The sequence below is a fragment of the Hippocampus comes genome, unplaced genomic scaffold (genome assembly GCF_001891065.2).
Source record: "Hippocampus comes isolate QL1 unplaced genomic scaffold, H_comes_QL1_v1.1 scaffold71, whole genome shotgun sequence".
Lineage (NCBI taxonomy): Eukaryota > Metazoa > Chordata > Actinopteri > Syngnathiformes > Syngnathidae > Hippocampus > Hippocampus comes.
The window spans coordinates 665434-687473 of record NW_017805932.1 but is presented as its reverse complement, the minus strand read 5'-3'; the positions used below and the strand labels follow the sequence as shown (position 1 = coordinate 687473).

Below are 22040 nucleotides of genomic sequence, written 5' to 3'. Positions count from 1 at the left end.
AAAAAAAAATCTAAATAAAAAGCATGTTCCCCGAGGTCAAACGCGAAATCGCTATTTCAGAAACACTGTAGTAAAGGAACACGTTAGGAATGTATCATTTCACAGATTGTGTGTAATTATAATGTACATTTTTTTTTTTTTTTTTTTTACTGTCCCTGTTACACATGTTTCGACTGCGTAACTTTTCTCCCGAATCTTACTAAACGTAATCGCTGTTTGGGCATTTGTGTTCTCATAGCACATGTCTTCTTGCAAAATTTCCTGCTTGTAAACATGACTCTTACCCTCTCATAACTTTCAGTCCAATTTTGTTTCAAAATTGCAGTGGGCATGTATATGGTTCTAGTTCAATATGCACCTTTTTGGACAAATACTAATTCCCATAACGAAACTGTACGTGCTTGTAATTCATCAAGCATAACTTTTTGTGACAGAATTTTACTAAAATGGCTGTTTGGGTAATACTTGTGCTTGAATTCACTACAGTGTGTGCTTTTTTCCTACTAAATTCAAAGTTTGCAGGATTTCCTTTCTAATTGTAACCTACATATTTAACATCAACAACAATCATCACAGGTACAGTTTGTTTGACTTACTTCTTGGTGACTTCACCTTGCTTCCACAGGTCCCCCACCAGTCGTCCGCTCGTGCCGAAGTTGTTGAAAATTTGAAATACTTTAAATAAAAAGTTGTCCTCAATGAAAATAAGCAGGCCATAGACGTGGTTGACAAAAGTTTTCCCTCCCGCTGTTGTCGTCCTACCAAACGCACCTGGTGCAATCAACTGGACGCGTTCACAAAGTCACTCGCAAAAATAAATTTGGCCACCGGGTGGCGTGATTGCTCGTTTTACTGTAGCTCCAAGCAAAATTAGTGTCAACAAAATATTGGCTCCAATAGTCACTTCTAGGTAACGACGCGTAACTTGTCTCATTTCCGACTCAGTTGCATGAACATTTACATCGTTGTCAGTGAAACAAATGTACATGGTTCTAATTTAGCGTTTGCATTTTGTGCCTGTGGGTGTGCAGAATCTTCTTCGTTCGAGCTGTTGACTAATTGTTTTGATTCACTACATTCAGAACATCCCTTTCGTTCAATGATCTACTAATTCAATGAGCTACTAAATTCCAAATGAAGAAGATTGAGATGGTTCTTATTCATCCTGCTCCTCCTGAAGAAAATGTACATGGTTCGAATTCAAGTTATTTTTGGTACACATTCATATGAAACTCCATTGAGAAGAATGTACGTTTTCAATTCGTCATAACCCCGTATGAGAAAATAATGATGAATCTTCCTAAATCTAGTTGGACCGGATGTGCTTTGATTCATTCTCGGGCTTTTTGTACAATTTCCTGCCAATTTCTAATGAAAACCGACAAGTTTCATTCATTCTGCGCAAAGATGTACAATTTCCAATTCATCCCGCTGAAAATTTCTATACGAAATCTTACTTAAATCCCAATCATGAAAATTGTCCTATAATATAGAAGGAAAGACAAAGTCGAATGGTGTCAAGGAGAAGGTTTTATTGATAATCAAAGCGCCATCACCGTCGTCACACACGCACACACACGAAAACGGGGTGACGCCGGACCGAAGGGTGGCGCTGCTGAGAGTTGGGCTTCTCCAGAGTCACCAGTCGTTGGCAGGCTGTCGTCGCCATGGTTACCTGTAGGCCGCCATTTGCACAGTGCGGACATTGAAAAAGTCTCCAAATGGCAAAATCCCCCAAATAGAAAAGACGGACGCGCATGCACGTCGGCTTCCAGAAACCTCCCGCTCAAACGTCACGAGTTACTGTTTGTCTATTCAAGATAAAAAGTGGATAAGAATATTGGAACTACATTACCCAGGACGCACCTGGGCTCCACGGAAATCTAGTCAAGTGAAGGAATAACAGCAAGTGGAAGAAGAAACAACCGCTACAAGAAAAGCGGAGAGCTTTCTTCAGCTTTTTTTTGGTATTTTTAGACCTTTCAGGCTTCGTTTGGTTTTGATCTCCCCACACAAAAAAAAAAAAACAAACCCTCTACTGAGTGTGTGTGTGGTGAAGATGAGCCCAACTGATTTGTGGCATCAACCATCAAGGACAACCACCTGTAAAAGTCAACAAGCCTTTAAATGTGAAAGCAAACGTTATACTTGTTTTTTGCGTAGCATTTTTTTCATGTGTATTTTAAATAACTCAGACAAAAATACCTGAGAGAAAAATGACCGCCCAAATTTTTGTTTTCCTCTGTAACACCTTCCAAATATGTATATTACAACTAGAATCACAAAGTTCAAGCATATATAATATACACATACTGTTTATTCATATTACACATACAGTATATGTATATATATGTGGATACATACACATATATGTATGTAGTGAGAGGAGAAGGAGTTGAGTATGAGTAGGGAGCGTCCGTCATACGATGGACACGTGGAAGTCCACACACCCTTTCATCCAGACACAAACACAAGAGAAACTCAAAACACAAATCAAGGCTTCACAGGCAGTTCACTTGGGTGGGGGTGGGGTTGGGTGGGGGTGATAATGGGTGAGTTTAAAGTCAAGGACCGTTTCAGATCAGCACCATTAAAGTCCAAAACAACAATGACAATCTCTGCGTATATTGCATGGGTGTGATGAGTTTGTGTTTGCGGATGTGTATGTATGCATTGTGTGTGTTTTTGATGTGGTGGGAGGGGGACACATGCCTGTTTTTGAGTTTCTGTCTCAGGGATGTGTGTGTGTGTGTGTGTGTGTTTTCCTTCTGCTGCAAATGTAAGAATGGTGACAGAAGTAATACAACGCAACGGTGCCGAACGAAGGTGCGTTCGGCGACCCGTCAGCCAATCAGACGTGGCTAAGTAAATTGCTTAACGAGCTCCCAAAAAAATCCAAAGAAGAAAAAGATATCGAACATCTGATCCCCGAACTGCCTCTCAGCTCTCTCAATGGTTCCCAAGCCCCGCCTCTTGCCCCGTATGAAATCCCTGATTGGACGAGATACATTCGGTTCCGCCGGCTCGGGGCGAACAAGTGCAGCGCCTCCCTCCGCATGCCTGCTGTCGAAAATCGAGGAAAAGTCCTGCTTGCCCGCTCGTAGAAAAATAGACATGGCCGCCCTGCTTCCTGTTTGTCGGCTTGAAAAATAGACTTGACACATAGAAAAGAACACGATACGATTGGACGGCGGATGTCGGACATGTGTGGAAAGTCCCGATGAGGCAAAGTGGGAGCAAGCTGGGTTGACACGTAAAAAAACGGTGGCAGCCAGTGCCGCATAGTGTAGCCGCATAGGCTTTCTGTCAAAGTTCCACGAAAGTGCTGCAGTTGTTAGCCGTCCCTTCGCTTCCTCTGCCACCCCCGACTGACTTGCTTCCCGTTTGTCCACTTGAAAAATAGATTTTGACACGTAGAAAACAACAGGACCGGCCATCAAAGTGATAACTCGCCACTTCTTGCCGGGATGGGATCGGCTGCAAAACGTTGCCGTGTATCGTGGACACATTGTCTTGACTTTTGTCACGAGAGAAGAACACAAAGCGAGCGGACGCCATATGTCAGATGTGTAGCGAAAATTCAGATCCAGATTTAGTGGCGTGACGTACTGAAAACAGCGCACAGTCACATCGTGTTGCCGTACTGCGTCGTCTCCCCCAAGTCTGCGCCAGACTTCTACAAAAATGTTTCTCTTGATTGGTTGATTGGTCGCCACACTGCTTCCCGTTTGTCTTCTTGGAAAATAGACTTTGACACACAAGAACATGACACGGTTGGACGCAGTGCGGAGTATCGGGGTGCAAAAGTGAGAGTGAGCTATGTTGACGCGCGCAAAAAAAAAAAAAAAAGGGGCAGACCCAGTGTCGCTTCATGTTATACCGCTTCGTATGGGCACATCACATCAACAGTGGTATGAAGGACTTCCTCTAAAGTGCTGCTGTTGTTAAGGTAAATGCTCGCCGCTTGAAAATACGTCGGCAGCGCAAGAAATCTCAATTTGGGAGGTCAGGTGGGATCCAACTCTATGGCATGGCGCTAAAAAAGGTGCAGTGTCGCATGGCCTTTCCATCTGCACGCTTACCCCAGACTTGTTCAGCTGAGTGGTCGCCACTCCGCTTTCTGTTGGCCACTTTGAAAAATAGACTTTGCCACATAGAAAAGAGGAGGCGGAGACGACCGGACGTGTGCAGAAAGTCCCGATGGGAGGTGCGGTGCAAGCAGGAAGGCGCGGGCGCCGCAGCGGTTGGTCCCGTCCGGCGGACTTCCGCTAAAGTGCTGCTGTTGTCGGGTTGACTGGTCGCCATCCCTGGCGGTGGGAATCACAGGTCGCCATGGCGACTCTCGTACTTGTTGATGATGTTGCGGCAGCGTCCGAGCTCCTTGCGCATGTCAGCCACCTCCAGGCGCAGGGCGGCGTTCTCCCGCTCCAGGAAGGCGGCGCGCACCGAAATCTGGTTCTCCTTCAGTCGCCGCGCATCGCGCGAGCGCTTGGCGGCCTCATTGTTCTTCACGCGACGGCTCCAGTACTTCTCGTCCTGGTGGAAAAGGGGTGGGGGGGGTGAGGTTTGCAGAGAGTGTGTGTGTGTGTGTGTGTGTGTGTGTGTGGGGGGGGGGGGCAGGAGGGTCAGCGACATGATGATTAGGGAGGCAAAAAAAGGATGAGTAGGGTTACTGCTCATATCGTTCTCGCCTTCTATCTGTATATTATCCCTCCTTCGATTGTCCATCAATCCTCCAGTCATCCAACCATCCATCCACGGTCATCCATCTATCTCGCTACCCATCTATTATCTATCATCCATGCATCATTTACCATTTATCCATCGGTATAGCTATCATCTACTTATACGTCCAACTATTTGTCCACCATTATATATCCATCCATCTATCGATCATCCATCCATCAATCACCCACCCAACTATAGCATGGGTCAGCAACCCAAAATGTTGAAAGAGCCATATAGGACAAAAAAAACAAAAAACAAATCTGTCTGAAGCCGCAAAAAAATAAAAGCCTTCTATAAAACTTACAATGAAGGAAACATATGCTGGATGTATGTAGGAGACTGGACTGTCTCAGAATTGTTTGTTATTCATTCCTTTGTTGTGTGTTCACAAACGCCCCCATAGAATTTATTTTGTGATTTCCTCGCTTGATTTTTTGTTTTGGTGCATTATTTTCGCTTTTCTTAGTGTCAGTGAAGTGGTCATGGATTTCTGTTTTTCGGAGGCTGTCTTTGAACGCCTCTCGAGTTGAAGAGAAGAGAGAAGGCACGGAGTCGGACGCAGACATTTCTGTGTTTGTGTTTGTCGAGACTGTTAAAATCATAAATAAAGTGTACGTTTTAAAAAACCAACACCACAGCTCTCCTTTTTCAGAGCTGCAACATGTCTCTATATCTATGTGAGCTATATTAACCTACTATCAAAATCGTTTTCCATTTTCAAACATTTTTATAAAGCTCCAGGGAGCCACTAGATGTTGCTAAAGAGCCGCATGCGGCTCTGGAGCCGCGTGTTGCTGACCCCCGAACTATCCAGACATCCATGTGGCATCCAGCCATCTGGTCTCCTATCTGTCATTATCTTGCCATCCAGTCATCATCCATCTACCGTATTTCTATTCATCATTAACCAGGGATTCATCCACCCATCATCATCAGCCATCCATCCACTGCACTAAATAACATATCCTTTATTTGTCCCACACTGGGGAATTTTACAGTCTACAGCAGCAAGATTGTGGGTAGAAAGAAGAAAGAAGTAAATATCATCCCGCCTTCTATCATTATCCATCCATCAATCCTCCACCCACCCCACCTTCTATCAATCATCCAAACATCCTACCATCCATCCATCCGTCTAACAGCGAGGTGACATGCTGGCGTTTGTGGGACTTATAATACCTTCTGCTCATTGGGCACGAGCATCTTGCGCGCCTTCTTGATCATGGGCTGCGGTTTGAGCTCTTCATCGCTGAAGCGGTGCCGGCGCGGGTCGAAGGCCTCCTGGCCCGGCACGCTGGAGAGAGCCACATCGGCCGGGTCGGGGTCAAAGTACAGTCTAATGTCGCCGCCGCCGCCGCCCGACGTGGCTGTCGACGCCCCCGCCGAGCCGGGTGGGCCGCTGGAGGTGGGGGACGCGTCCTGGGCCGCCACCTGACCACCTGGAGGGAGGCCACCAGAGGGCGTTAGTCGGCCGTATTGACAACTCGCAGCTTATTTTATTTTTATTTTTTTGGAAGGGGGGGTTCATATTTTTGCATTCATTTACCATATTGGCCCGAATATAAGACGGTGTTTTTTGCATTGAAATAAGACTGAAAAAGTGGGGGTCGTCTTATATTCGGGGTCTAGACATTATACCCATTCGCGACGCTAGATGGCGCCAGATAACATTGAAGCGAATGCTGAACTTGACTCCTCAGGCCAAAACGAACCCGTCACGAAGAATAAAAATAAAAATAGCGGTAGTACGAAGAAGAAAAATAAAAAAATAGCGATCAGAAAGAAAAGAGAAGAAAATAATAGAAGAGGTAACAGAAAATGGAGAAACGTAGCGACAATCTGGAGAAAAGTGGGTCGAAGATCGGCCAGGTTAACCGGCAGCTGAGGAGAAGTTATGATGTCATTTACATTTTCAAAAACCAGAAGCCATTCATTTACGAATGTGATTGCACTTCGTTATTTATTTGTGTATCCATTTCTCCAAATCCAGCCCGAGCCTTCCTGTGTGGAGTTTGGTCTCCCCATGCCTGCGTGGGTTTTCTCCGGGTAATCCGGTTTCCTCCCACATTCCAAGCACATGCATGGCAGGTTAATGGAACACTCTAAATTGTCCCTCGATGTGAGTGTGAGCCCGAATGGTTGCTTGTGGCCTGCGATTGGCTGGCAACCGGTTCAGTGTGTCCCCCGCCGACTGCCCAAAGACAGCTGGGATGGGTTCCAGCACAGCCCACGATCCTTGTGAGGATAAGTGGATTAGAAAATGGATGGATGAATAAAGGATGCAATGACGTTGCTTTGCATTTTTTTTTTTGTCTCACTACTAATGGATGTCGCCAGAATCAAACCATCGCTTCCCTTTCAAGTAATTTGCATTTATTTTATGTTCATCACAGATTTCTGTCTTATTATTCGACTTTTGGTTTCGCTTCACCGCAGCCCCAAAATTCAGCTTGATGATCAGTTTGTGTTTGCGCTCGTTGCCTTGAAATACGAAATAAATGCTGAACGTGCACCTTTTTGACAGCGTGTCGAAATCTCGGGGAAAGATGTGATCACTTGGCACACAAGCCCATGTGTCACACGTTGCCCAGACACCCCCACGCTGATTCAGAATCAATGTTGCCATGGCAACTGTCAGCCCGTTGCTGATGTGACTGCTTTGAAGGCACCTGAGCGTGCGTGTGCGTTCACAGCAATCCCGCACGTGCGCCGTGCACGCCGCCCTCCTCATCCGCCTCCACACACTTGCCGCTCCATCTGTCTCCATCATCCTCATCCTCATGCGCCAGCTGATCCTGACTAAACCAAAAGAGCTGCATACTTTTGTGCTTGAAAACTACATTTCAGAGACAGTCATTTTTTAAAAATCATTTTATGGAGTAGAATCAGTACTTCTCAGAGTCTTATTTTTGACGTTTTATCCATAGTTCAACTGAAATAAGAGCACGTGAGGCCTTTTGCCTCCTAAAACAGCCCCGGGAACGCACAGAGGTGACACGCCCAGCGTCAAGAGAGCAAGGTGAAGTTCCGCTACCGGCGCGAGGACGTGCCGCTGTCGTCCCCACTTCCTCCCTCGCTCTGTCAGCAGCCTCGTAGCCCTGCTGGCGGCGTGCCGATTGCCACGCAGATTAGCGAGTCGCACACCAACATGTTCTTGTCCCGAGTGACATCATCACACACTGTACGTATGTACGTGACGTGTGACCGTTGACTGGCTGTGGAGGTCAGAGTCAAAAACTGGGCTTCTGAAAACCCAGGAAAAAGACGGAACAGTTTTAAAAGCTACGACAATGACACGACGATACGCTCCGTTCTTCATCGCGGCCCACTAAACAGTCACATGGAATCCAATTTTACGAAAATGATTTCAAATTCGTGGATCTATTTGTGTGTAAATGTCGGCGCCCGGTGCTTGTGCAGGTTTTGTCCCGCGACCCTGCTCAAAGTCAACAGGAATTGCGGAACCCGCATTCGCACCCAGAATTTCAGGACTGCAAGGCGACTCTTTTGAGCACGAGTGCCGCAAAGCAAAACACGACCGCATGCCACAAAATCCCACATGTGCATGAATAAAATTGCAAGACCTATTGGATTTTTCAGGCGCGCACGTCATGTGATTTCTCCACCGATTTAGAGATGCGATGATTTTCTGATTGTCAAATGGAATGCGCCTGGAGCCCAAGCAGGCAGGTCATGTGACCAGCGTTCTCGTGCAAAGGCAAGCCGGTTTGCTTCTTTTCCTCCCTCCCTTCGGTGCGTGGGTATGCTCACTCACAACATTCCCCCCCCCCGCACACCCCCACCCCTTCGGCTCCCTGCAGCGGCACGTGACGTGGCGGCGGCACATGGCCCGAGCGTGTGAGGCGGCCGGGGAGCACACATTTCAAAACATGCAAAGCAAACTCGCCTCACTCGCCTCCCTCCCTCCCTCCCTCACTCCCTCCACTCTGCACAGTCAGCCTGCCTTAACTCTTCCCTCGCCCGTTTTCCTGGCGGAGGTAACACTGACAGACCACGTCAGACTCAAAGATCAGAACCACTCAGAATCAAATAAATAAATAAATATCCATCCATAAATCCATTTTCAACACCGCTTATCCCGAAGGGGGATCCTGTCCCAGCTGACTTTGAGCGAAAGGCGCACAACCCTCGAACTCAGGCGTGTCAAACTCATTTTTGTGGCGGGCCACATCGTAGTGATGGTTTCCCTTGGAGGGCCGTTATGACGGTGAATTTTGTGAAAGCATATAAATGTTTGATAACCGTCACATATTACATACACAGCACACAACGAATCGATGGATACGTAGTTTTGAAAACAAAAGTCAAGAATAATGACTTGTTTCAACACTGTTTACGGTCATGTAATAAGGGGTTTGGAAACGAGAAAATGCTTGCAATATCTCCACGATATTATGGATTACATATGACAAGTTGAAATTTTGGTTCAGACTTTAGCGAGCGTGGTGGAAGTTGACATGCTTGATTTGCTTTCGTGGGCCACATGTAACGATGTGGCGGGCCAGATATGGCCCCCGGGCCTTGACTTTGATACATGTGCTGGTCGTCAGTCAGTTGCAGGGCACATATAGAAACAGACAACCATTGTGCACCGTCACTGAATGGGGACCAATCCAACGCCGCCAACACAAAAGTCAGGCAAGTGTACCTCTACACCATCAGCGACTAATAAATAAATATGACAAATATTATATATTTAAAAGCTAAGGTGTCTGACCAAAAGTTACGCGCTCAATGCTAGCCTATGATCCCAAAAAGCCGAGACGGGCAAGTGCAAATGAGCAATGATAAACCTTGAAGTAACTGCTACTTCATTGAAGTCCAAGATGGCGCCCGAGTAGGCAGCCGTCGGCAAGTGCTCTCATGAGCTTTGCTTTTTATGTCGATTTTGTGTTTGTTTTGTCACTTTGTGTTTGTTGTTGCGTCGTGTTGACCGGATGTGGATTGTTTGTCAGCATTTTTTGTCCACGACATTCATCAAGGAGGAGACTCGGTGCTTGGTGGTTGCGCCTTCTCGGCAGCATGGGGATACCAGCACTGTTTTTGATTGGGAGGAATGTCGGTGCCATTTTACTGCCATTGCTGGACAGCTCTGGGGCGCTTGTGTTTTTTTGCGCCTGTCATGGGCAGCATTTTTCACAGCCCTGTTTTGTTCAGAGGAAATGTCGGTGCTCTTGGACAGTCTGCGGCTGGATGGATTCAAGGCTTGAGGAGCCGACGATGAGAAGAAACCATCAACGCAGAGCGCCGATGTGGAACTGGGAGTCGCGGCTTGGAAATGAAGCGGATTTACGTGGGACAGGAGATGTGAGCCAATCTCTTTTCGTCAACGGACGCTACAGCTTCGTGTTTGCTTTCAAAACTTGAGCTTGTAGCAGTCGTGCGCACATTTTCAGCATGACGTCTCTGATCCACTGGTGAAAGGACACTTTGAACCTCTCCTCTTTCATCTAGAACTGCTTCAAACAACAAAGTGTATGCAGGAAAAGTGATTTCAGATTGCACGACTGTCTGTGTCTTATGTGTTGTGTTGTGTTATTTTGACTTCAAGATGGCGCCGCGAGAGTGGCTGCCTTTCCAGCAGCTCCTATATTTTGTTCTTCTACTTCTTCCTTTCACAACTTTGCTGCTGAGAATTGGGAATTTCTCTATTGCGAGACTAATAAAGGATTTCTTATCTTACTTGCTACGGAACAGCAATGCATACAAACAGAGCGGACGACATTACTCACAGGTGCACCGCCTCTCTGCTCATTCGTCAACGACTGGGCACATATATACGGTCAGGCAAGCATTCACATAACCCCCATCCTCCCCACCCCCACCCGCCCACTATCCGTCCATCTGTGCGACGCATGATTGTATGCATCCAACTCTTCTCTCTCGTTGTAGTAACACTCCAGCAAGCAAGCGCCACTACCACCGCGGGGACTTCTGGCTCAATGCTTCCCAGTTCACATTGGGCTCCGTCACGTGTTCACAGCGCGCACACGCAGGCACAGATGAGCGAGTGGCTGGACACTCGTGTGCATATTGAAACTACTCTGCACTAGAGTACGTAAACAATGATGGTAGAGCCTATTCTGCAGTGCATTTTGGGTTTCATTTGGCCTTGCAGCCGCTTTGTGCGATGCAGTCCACATACTGTTGGACACAACCTTGTGCAAGAAAACCTGATGTTGCGCACAATCTTGTCAAAAATGCCGCACGCGATGTCGCGCACAAATGCTGGAGACAATGGTGTACTCGATGCTGCACACGATGTTGCATCCAATTTCGTTGCGCGCGGGGGCTGTGCACATCATGCTGTACTCAATGTTGTCCACAACATTTTCGACAAAGTTGTACGCAATGCTATTTTGAATAGGACAGTTACTGCCGTTGGCCGGCAGTGACAACGTCCTGGAGTCGCGTCTTTGCACATTGTCTACTCCAGAAATGGGAGACTGGCGGCCCGCCATCGGCCCCATGCTCCTTTTATGATTTTTTTTTTAAATGTTATTTTTTCTCACAAACCCAAAACATTCTTCAAAAAGCGCAAATCAATATTTAATATACATTTCTGATTTTTTTTTAAAAATGAAGAGGAACTGGGGAATGAGATCCCTGGGTGGGGGGGGGGGGGGGGACTCAAAATATTTTTAAAAATATTGAAGACAAAGAAGAAAATACACGTGAGTGTTTGCGAATCCGTGACTTTTAAGTTGTACCATCACTATTAGCCACGAGATGGCAGACATGTCTTTTGTTGCATTTTCAGCGGCATTCGAGGAAGGTGGGAAGTCAGAAATTTGCCACTGAAACTGGCCCGGTTCCGATCACAAAGTGTTCGAGGCGAATATAAACAACAAAAATGGCCGATTCCGATCCATTGTTTGTTGCTCTGGTACATGACAACACATTTTGATCTCGGGCGAACCTTCTTCAGAAGTTCCTTAATTGATATAAAATAAAGGAACGTCTTATCTTCAAAGCAATTCTTTCATAACACCAAATAACTTCATGAGAACGGCATGTCTTCATGCCGTCGGTACAAATCACGTCGCGTTACGTGACGTACTGTCAAATGACTAAATGAATGTAATACAGTATTAAATAAAGAAAGCTAAACATCTGTTCATAATCTTGGATTTGCCAATCACGGTCTGCGTCTCCATGTGGGTCGCCATTGTCGAGTGACGTCACGTTGAAGCTGCTCGGTGAACTTGGGGTCCTTTTTTTCACCCCGACTTCACAACTCAGACCTCCCAGCGGCTTTCCAGTGCATTTTTCCTAGTCGGGGGTTGGAAAAGTTAAGATTTCCCACCGTCCTCCAATGCAGCGCACTCTATTAACTCATTCAGTACCAGCCAATTCTAGACCAAGTCTGAAAAGACGTTTAAAAACGTCTTTGGGAGTGAATAAGTTAATTACTACGCGAGTAGGTCTTTTTGCAGATTTGAATGATACGTAAAACATACACAGTACCTCAATATGAACGTTTTGAGTGAGTTGATTTTTTGCGAAAAAAATAAAATGAATTCTTGCACTTAGTGTTGACTTTCTTGTTCAACTGTTTTGGAAATCCTTGAATGATGTTTTGTAATGCAAGAGTCCTTTGCGCTGGAAATAAAATTACAGTGGTTTTTCAAGAGCAGGACTTTGCACATGTGTTTGTAGTTTGTCTATAAATTTAAAGTGGCATTTTTGTCTGGTTGCCGCCTATCTCGCACTGAAGTTAGAACTCGACCCCTCACCTCAGAAACGGGCAACTTTTGCCAGTCAATGGGTACTCAGACCTGCAGCACCAGCCCTGTCCTGTTCTGTCCTGACCTGTGCTGTCCCGTGTTGTACCACATTGCTGTAAGTTGACTTACCGTGCAGACACTCGGGTGCTCCCATCAAGCCTTGCTGCTGAGGCGGCGGCGCTTGGACGCTCTCCAGTCCCAGCAGGGACGATGAGGACGACGACGACGACATGGAGGAAGAGGACGAGCACGGCGAAGGAGAGCCGGGCGGGCACTGCGAGCTCTGACTGGGGACTGCTGATTGGGAGCTCTGATTGGACACAAAACAAAAATCAGTTCAACATTGACGTTGTCTTGCCTGCACTCGAATAGCTCACAGGCGTTTTGGTGAACCCACTGCCACCAGATTGCCTGCGTCACTATTCCTGTCCCGTTCTATGCTGTTTCGTCTTGTGCGGCCCTGCACTATCTTTTCCCATCCTCTGCTCTCCAGCCCTTTCTCATTCATTCCAGATCCACCTTGTCCAGTTTTGCCGCATCCTCTTTAGTCCCACCCTGCCATGTACTGCTCTATCTGTCCCATCCCATCCTGTCCTTTTTCATCATGACCTCCCCTATCCAGTTCTGTCCCGTCCCATCCCATCCTGCGCTGCCCTGTCTTGTCCTGTCCATCCTTCCCTTTCCCATGTGTTTCCCACTTGCGGTTAGCTACCTGCGAGGGGATCTGCGCGCCGGCGGAGCTGGGCCCGTTTCCGTGCATGCCCATTCCATTCTCGGTCAAGAACTCCTCCAGGTCCATGTACTGTAGCTGGAACAGGCCACCATCACAGGGCAGCGTCCGCTCCCACAGCAGCGGGCCCAGGAACGCCGACTGTGAATTGGGCCGCAGCGCCCCTGAGCCCAAGCCGCCGCCAAGAGCACCGGGCCCGCTGCCGACGCCCAATCCTAACGTGTCCTCATCCGAGTCCAGCGGTTTGTCTTTATCTGCCCGGGAGGAACGTTTGTGACAGGTTAGCATTTTGGGACGGCTCAACATCGGCAAAATTATACAAGACAATCTGATGTTAGCCGAGGAACTGCTTCAAACGTGGGCCTCCCACTTAAGAAGTGCTGGCTTTAAATCTCTGCTGCTTAAGACTTCCTGAGTAGTACTTGGCGTGTTGTCCTCATGCTCATTAAAAAAAAATAATAATAAATTTCTTAGCATCACTGAATACCAATCAAATGTCCCCTGCTATGAATGTGAGTGGGCATGTGCATTTGTCTCAAGGTGCCCAGACATTGGCTTGCAACCAATCGACATTTGGTTCGCTCTCAGCACACACGCAATGCAAAGCTAGAGCCCAAAAAAATCTCCAATGCCATGGCTGAACTTCGAACCCAGTGACAAGAAAGCAGCAGTAACTCAGAGCCAGCGTCCGGCTTCCAGCAAATTTCAAGGATAAAACCAGGCCAAGGCACCAAGCGCTGAAGCGTCGGCTCATCCTCTTCCTCTCTTTCATTGGCATCCAATACAGCAAACAAATAGTGCCACCTGTCTCTTGGGTTCAGCAACAACAGCATCGGTGTCGCCAGTCAATGTCAGGGTGCATAACGACAAAAAAATGGAGTGGTCGCCACCACGCCGCCATTTAACTCTGGAGAACCCAAGAACCCTTTTATTCTTTGGAAAATGATGAATTTTACATTGAATGACTGATGTTTTTTCAAATATTTAATGCTTTAATCCTAATTTAGGATTAAGGCCAAATTTGACCCTTTGGGATTTAAGGGTAGCATTTGAGTAGCAGAATGTATAGGGGCCAAATTTGACCCCATGGGTTCTCCAGGGTGAAAATAGGAGTGACCCTTGAACAACGTGATGGCGTCAATCAAAACAAGGACCAATGATGTCAACATGAAAGCGTGAACGTGGGGGTTCAGCACGTTCGGCTAATGAGTCATTCACATTTGATTGTGGCTTGTGATAGGACGCCTGTGACTTTGGGGGCCGAGCAGGAAGCTCCTTCATGCAAATTACATCTCAGACAGGCCCACAAGCCTGACCAAGAAAACACACACACACACACACACACACACACACACACACACTCCGTGCAAATGCAAAGGCATGTGTGTGTGTGTGTGTGTGTGTGTGTGTCACACACACACACACACACACACACACTGTGTGTGTGTGATGTGTGTGTGTGTGTGTGTGTGTGTGTCACACACACACACACACACACACACACCCCGTGCAAATGCAAAGGCGTGTGTGTGTGTGTGTGTGTGTGTGTGCGCGAGTGAGTGTACACAATGTCAGGGCACAAACATAGAAGCGATGGAGTTGCCACCACTGAGTGATACATAGTCAAATAATGGAGTGTCCACCATTTCAGGGCACAGTCAGACAAAAAAACGGAGTGGTCACCAAGCAGTGCAATGTTCACCACACTCACTCTCAACGACACAAAATATGTGTGTGTGTGTGTGTGTGTGTGTACAACGCTTGGCTGCTGTCAAGACACTGTTCCTTTAAAATAGTGAGTGCGGCGACGCATGTACACGAGTAAGAGCACGAGCACGAGTACTCCCGCACGTTCTTTCGGTGTGTGCTCACCTTTGATCTCGCAGCAGTCTTTGCTGCCTCGCTGGTCGGCCTTGATGGGCAGTTGCAGGAGCGACTTGAGATTGTTCATGGAGGTTAGGTGGCCGCCCGGGGGGGCGCTCGACGTCCCGTTGGGGGCTCCAAACTGGGCGCTGGCCCCCCCGGGGAGCTCCGACGGCGGCAGCAGCTGAGCAAGAGGCCTGGACATAACTTCCGACTGGAGGGGTTGCGGGGGTTGAAGATCAAAAGAATCCAATTAGGTCCCCGTGAAAAAGGTGCGCGTGCGCGCGACAGTTGCGCGCGACGGCAGCAGCAGTAGAAGAAGCGACAGCAGACGGAGAAGTCTACTTATCTCCTAAAGGGCCCCATGGCTGTCGAGACCCCCCCACCTCACCCCCGGGGGCTCGCCTCCACTTCCTCCTCCTGCTCCTCCTCCGTCCCCGCCGAGCGCGCGCTGAATCCCGGGTGCGCGCGGCCAGTCAAGCGCCCCTTCGGTCCGTGGGCATCGAGACCGCGCGCACGCAAGAGCAAGATCGGCACAAGTCCACGAGGCGCCCAAAAAGGAGACAAAGTGACAACGTGTCAACATAAAGACGACACGAATTAGAAGAAAAAGACAATCCGAGTGAGCGCCTCACAGAAAATGCTGCTCCCACCTCCACTGCGCTCGCTCTCTCGCAATCTTTCCCTCTCGCAGTCAGCTGGAAGCAACACGGGTCGCTCATGTGACGTCACAGTCGACGGGGGAGGCTGCTTTGAATACGACGGCCACTCCCACTCGCTGCGTTCAGGCTCTGCCAAAAGATGTGAAATATCAAAACAGATTTCCACTAGTTTGCCAGACACTCGAGTTGGGATTTGTTTTCTGTATGATTTTTTAATCTACCACCCTCCTTGGAAAAAAAATGTGAGGGGCGGGGAGGTAACAAAACCGTGTGTCACCTCCTTGTTTGGTAAAAATCTTTATTTCCTATATTACGTGAAGGCATCAGACAAGACAAGCTTTCCGGGAGCCACTCAGGCCACGCCCACGTTTGGAAATCCTTTCTGGATTGGTTGTTAACGCATCATGCATCAGCCCCTCGAAAAATTAAAACACGCATGACACACGCTGAAACTGGTTGCCTCCAAATTCTCATTTTTGCACACACACATCTAGACTCACTCACAAATACACAAAGATGCCCAAAGACCCAAACACATTAACACGGTCACACATAGATACACACAAATGTTCAGGCGCTCGTGCACTGCTGTTCACGCAACCATGCACACTTGACTCAAACACACACAATCATACTGTACGTACCCACAGAGAAACTCAGACACACACTCGTGTACAGACGCCCACTTCAGTACATGCACACATCACAAAAAGACAAACGAAAACTCACGCTGGTACGCACGCATACTGACATCAACACAAGTACAAAGAAGCACACGCGCAAACGAAGCCACTCATGCGTATACACACACAGGTATCCACACGGATACACGCGTGAGTGTCTTCCCTGCACAGCACACACAAGGGCCAGCCTCCACGCACAACGTGAGAAGCCTGAAGTGAACACAACACACACGCTTATTACGTCACACTAGTGTGTGACAAGAGCGAAGTGAAAACAAACGCCACTGCCATGTCGGATTGGACGCGCTACAGTCCACTCAGGAGAAGTCTCTGCCGACGGCGCGCGTTCACGTGAGAGCAGAAGAAGAAGAAAGCGCGCGCGCTTGCGGCTCGCCATTTGTTCTCCCGCCAAGTGCGAACCGCGGGATCACGTGTCAGCAGCACGCGCCGAGCGGCGATGGCGCCTCACGCTGATTGGCTGAAAGTAGGTCACTCCTGGAACCTGTCCCGGCTTCCCCATTGGCGCAAAATAGGTCACAGGCTCCGCCCACAGGTTTCCCCATGCCCTGGCCACGTGACTGTGAGTGGGGAACCGGCAGTACAATCTCAACGTTTGACAAGAATTTTCGGAAGGGATTCGTGGATCGTATTCAGTGTTCACGCTGCCCAATTCTAGTCCATAAATATATTTAAAACTATTGAATGAGTATTCGTTCTTGAATTTGTGTTGGTATAGTTATCCTACCTTTTATTTGAACTGTCACAGCTTTCTTGTCACACGTTCAATGATTGTAGGACGTAATTATGAAAATTGCACATTGTCCATCTATACTGGGTTAATAAATACATAAATAAAACAGCGTCAGCTCCAGCATTGCATTCTGGGAACACCAATCAATTTCCTAGAAGTACTCTGAACATCGACGCAAACAGTTCACGTCACTGGACAGCAACGTGCCACTCGCAAAAGTACAAAACAGTCCCACGTCACGAACAGACGCGGACCCGTGCGCGCACAGACCCAGCATGTCATTTCAGGCAGCTGCCATGTCTTCTTCTTGAGCTGAAAAGTTGTAATTGCGCCATCCTGTGGCCACTATTTGCTATTGTAGCATTTTGAGGTCCAAAAGAAAAGGTTTCTTGTGACCTTTAATCCCGATTTTCAACATATGGTGTGGGCGAGAGCGGCGAACTTTCGTGCTCAAGGACCACATTTGATTTATTTATTTTTTTAATCAAGAGGGCCAGTTAATTTGTAGGCCAAAAATATATTGAAAAAAAAAACTACTGCCAAAAATATGTTTGGCAAATATTTTTTTCATTAATAATGCACTTACAAAACTTTTGATTCAACAATCACTTGATGAAATACAATGCGCTTTGTACATTTATAGTTTGCAATTTCTACCCCGCAAAATTGATCTACAATAAATCAATTCGTTTCATGAGTGCAATTAAAAATAGATTTGAAAGGTAATATTCTTCACTAATTCCCATTAATGCCTACATTTTAATTAAATCTAAATGAACTTCAATAAATTATAGCTAAACGTTTTTCAAGACTTGATTTGCAACACACAAATGAACAATCTAATCAATTCAGAGATTAAAAATGAAACACTTTAATTGACCAATTTTGCTGGAATAGTTTGACATAAAAAAATAAAAGTGTTGATACATTACTCAAAATCAGCTCCCCCCCAACATCAAATTATTTAAATGGATACACCGAATGTTTTTTGGGCTGAGAATTTAGAGGTTCTGGTCAGTCTTTATTGAAACAGCAAAACAAAACACATTTCCCCATCAAAATGACTCCCTTGAATGCAGCACGTGATGACAAAAAGGCCAAGTGATTTTTTTTCTTCAAATTTTTAATTTGACTTAAGGGGTTTTCAACAAGTCACTTTTTTATGAAAAAAAAAAAAGAATAGTCATTTAGTAACAATAATAATAACAATATTACATGTTTTAGTTGTACAGAAACCAAAAACAAAAAGGTTGAACAATGTGAACAGGAGTTAAATCATAAACTATGCGTGCACGCTTGGGTCACAAAATGTGTGGCAGGGAAGGAAAAGAATCAACACGAGTGGACATAGAGCGAAACCCCTCCCCCCCTGACCTGACCCATTGCCCCGCCCTCACAATACCAACACTGATAGAAGAAGAGAATCGGGGAGTAAAAAACAGCAAGCTGTCAAGTTATAATAAAATATAATTGAGAATTATATCAATACACTCCGGGTTTTTTTTTCTACAACAAACACTGTCGGCTCTCTCAAAAAGCCCACCTTTAGCTTTTTTTTTTTTTTTTTTAATGTGTTGTTTTTTTTTTTTCCCAAACAAAAATTTCAGTCGCGTCACCTGTTTTCATTTTCTCAAGGATCAAGAAGAATAATAAGGCATCTGAACTGTGCTGGAGAGTCAGGAGGATCTGATGGTGAAAAGTGGCGCGTGGCCGTTAAAAACCAACCGCAGAACGGACACACGACATAGTGTTTACATAGGACGCAAAGCGGCGCGTGCGCACGTCGGGCCGTGTCTTCTGTGCATGCGCGTGGCGTTCTTCCGTCCGTCGGATTGCCGTTCTGTCCTCGTGTGTTCGCTCTGCGTGTGTGTGTCGGTGCGTGTGAAGGAAGCGTTGCGGGTGCTACTAAAAGTGTAATGTCACAAGGTGGTGATGTGCCTTGGCAGTAGGTTTTGGAGCCATGAGGAGTTTCTTCCTCTGTCTTCTTCTCCCTTTTGTACAAAAGCTGCCAGCTGTCGCTCGCCTCTCAGATTGTTCCACACATTAAAAAAAAAAAAAAGGGAGACAACAAATGAATAAACTAACATACAAACTGGTGGAGTTCTTAATGAGCGTATTCAGTCAAAACCGAGGACCTCTCATGCAGCACCTGAGCCGACGGAGGTAGCGGGGCCGGCGAGCGCTCGCCCGTCTCGACGGGGGCCCGCTGGCCGTCGGCCCAGCGGGCCCCCAGAGCGGGCGCCCGGCACGAGAACTTGTGCCTCTCCAGGAGCCGCGAGCTCCAGAAGCAGCGTCGGCATTTGTGGCAGCGGAAGGTGGCGCGCTTGAGGTGGCGTCCGCGGTGTCGCAGGGCCTTGAGGAGGCTGCCGCTGCGCCGGCCGCACGTGGGGCAGCACAGGCGGGCGCGACGCCCCGATGTCCGAGGCGGGTGCCGGAGGGCGCGGTGCAGCAGGAGGAAGCCCCTCCTGGCGTAGGTGGCGTTGGGACAGACGGGACACAGGAAGCGCTTGATGGGGACTTCCATGGAGAGCAGCCCGCTGACCTTGACGGCGCCCCCGGACCAGGACCTGACCGCCGACAGCCCCCCGCGGACCCTCAGCTGTGCCAGGAGCTTCTTCTTGTTGATCTGAGCCAGCATTCGACCCCGCCTCCTCCGCAGGAGCAGCAACTTCCTGCGAGTCTCCTTGCTGAGCGGCACGCCCACCAGCTTGCCGTCCCTCATGATGCTGTGGATCACCACCCGTCTCTTCTTCTTGCGCTCTTTCCGAACCCCCTCCGGCTGCTTTCGGTGCCGGTAGTGAAACGGCTGCTGGGGGTCTTGCTGCTGCTGCGCGGGCGGCGCCAGGGCGTGGCCGCCCACGTGCTGCTCGTGGGCCGGCCCGCCGTAGTCGTAGAAGGCGGGAGAGTAAGCGGGCGCTTGCGAGTGGTTGACCCTCTGGCCGTTGCGGTCGATGCCGTGCTGCGAGAGCTTGTGGCGCACCAGGCTGTTGGAGTAGGCGAAGGATTTCCCGCAAACTTCGCAGCGGAAGGACTTCTCCAGGCCCACGCCGCCGCCGTGCACGGTCTGCTGGTGCGCCGTCAGGTGGAAATAATGGCGGAAGGATTTCCAGCACACGGTGCAGGTGTAGAGCCTCTGGGAGGGGGTCCCGGACGTGGGAGATTTCTCCTCTTGGGAACAAGACGAGAAGAAGTCGGAGGTTCCCTGATTGGCGACCTGGCTGATGGCGGCGGCGGCAGCGGCGGCTCCTTTGATTCTTCTGCCCTGGTTGTCGATCTCGCCTCTGCGGTGCAGCTTGCCGTGTCTGACGAGACTCTGAGCGTAGGCAAACATTTTCCCACACAGGTTGCACTTGTAGTTCTTCTGGCCCGAGTGCACCGTCAGATGTTTGGTGAGGTGGAAAGGTTCTCGGAACATCTTGCCGCAGACGTCGCAGGCGTGCGGCTTCTCGCCCGTGTGGACCCGATTGTGGCGTCGCAGGGTCTCGGCCCGCCGGAAGCGCTTGCCGCACAGCTGGCAGCCGTACGGCCGATCCGAGCTGTCGCCGGGGGGCGCCGGACTCCGCCGCCTCCTGACGACGCAGTTGGGGTCTCTTTTTTCTCGGGGCTTGCGGGGCCTGCGGGGTTTGGCGTGCGGCTGGCTGTGGTGAGACAACGGCACGGTGGAGCCGTTTATCCCCGGCGAGGACGACGGCCCGCCCAGGTTCCCGAACCCCAAGCCCCCGAGCAGCCCGCCGATGATGTCCCTTCTTTCGCCATCCCTGCCTTCCGTGTTGATGTCGCAGGAGGCGGCGGCGGCGGCGGCGATGGCCGACATGGCGCTACTGGTGACCTCGTCCTCGGAATCGTCCAACAGGGAGGAGAGAGGAAGGTGCGGCTGCTGGTGGTGGTGCTGCTGGCTCTGCGGGTGGGGGTGAAGGGTCGGCGCTAAAGGGGCCTTGCGGAGGGTTGGGTTGTTGATGTCGAGGGCGGCGTCCGGCGAGTAGAGCGACGACGGCTGCGAGCGTCTGTAATCGTCCTCGTAGGAGGACGCCTGTCCCGGGTAGCGACTTCTCGAGTAGTCGCCGCTGTACTTATTGTTGGGAGGGGCGTTTGGATTCGAAAGGCGCATTTTCCCACCGCCGCTCGCGTTGACGGACGAACCGCCGTTGCCGCGGTTCTTGGAACTCCGGGGAGGTTTTCCGCAGGCGCCCGAGGCGGCGTGGTTGAGGAGGGAGGTGCTCTCGCGGAAGCAGCGCCCGCAAGCCGGGCAGCGGAAGGGCTTCTCGTCGTGGATCTTCTCGTGGCGCGTGAGCGACTCGCGGCGGTTGAAGGACTTCTGGCAAATGTTGCAGATGAACGGCCGGTTCTCCGAGTGCGTGACGCTGTGTTGAATCAGGTGGCCGCGCTTCTTGAATCTTTTCCCGCAGTCCCCGCAGCAGAAGATCCTCTCCGGGCTGGGGGACGTGCAGTCCGACTTCCTGCCGTGGGCTTCGGGCGTCAGGCCGTGGCTGCGCAGGTGCCGCCGCAGGCTGGAGAGATGCGTGAAGGTTTTCCCGCACTCTCCGCAATGGTACAGGGATTCGGGTTCGGGGTGGCGCGATGAGCTGCGGTTTTCTCTGGGTTTGGGCAAGCGCTGGTCGCCGTCTACCGGCACGGAAGCGGAGGTGGAGGAGGATGGGGCGGACGAGGACGAGGAGGACGACGAGGAGGACGAGATGGCGGAGGACGACGGGTGTTGCGACGGAGACGAGAGTAGAGACGAATGCTGCTGCTGCTGCTCGGTAATCGCGACGTTGCCGGACACTCCTCCGACCAGGGCCGAGACGGACGAGCCGTGCCGATGGCTCCCCGAGCCGCCGTGAGCGTGACTCTCCGCCTTCCTCTGCGGGGGGCATG

At 49.2% G+C, this 22040-nt stretch overlaps 2 protein-coding genes across 5 annotated transcripts in view; both read right to left on the bottom strand.

Moving 5' to 3' along the window:
• Positions 1-1958: 1958 nt before the first annotated feature.
• Positions 1959-15970, bottom strand: dbpa (D site albumin promoter binding protein a). 2 transcript variants are annotated; one of them, XM_019890301.1, is made up of 7 exons: positions 15705-15970; positions 15461-15555; positions 15079-15276; positions 13189-13460; positions 12606-12786; positions 5908-6167; positions 1959-4536 (listed from the first exon to the last, which is right to left on the bottom strand). In XM_019890301.1, the coding sequence occupies exons 3-7, from the start codon at positions 15272-15274 to the stop codon at positions 4321-4323; spliced, it is 1125 nt and encodes a 374-aa protein (XP_019745860.1). In that variant the 5' UTR covers positions 15275-15276; positions 15461-15555; positions 15705-15970; the 3' UTR covers positions 1959-4320. The 2 variants fall into 2 exon arrangements, 1 of the variants encoding a protein (XP_019745860.1); XR_002170623.1 differs by having other exon boundaries at positions 1959-2069; positions 2104-4536; positions 15079-15967.
• Positions 15971-18156: 2186 nt separating this feature from the next.
• Positions 18157-22040, bottom strand: part of LOC109528031 (sal-like protein 3) — a 9887-nt gene continuing 6003 nt past the window's right edge. For 2 of the 3 annotated variants that reach the window (XM_019890297.1, XM_019890298.1), the window contains one exon: positions 18157-21946. In XM_019890297.1, the coding sequence (XP_019745856.1) occupies positions 19270-21946 (2677 nt within the window). In that variant the 3' untranslated portion in view covers positions 18157-19269. Of the gene's footprint in view, positions 22013-22040 lie in introns of all 3 variants that reach the window. The other variant, XM_019890299.1, reaches the window with a different exon arrangement.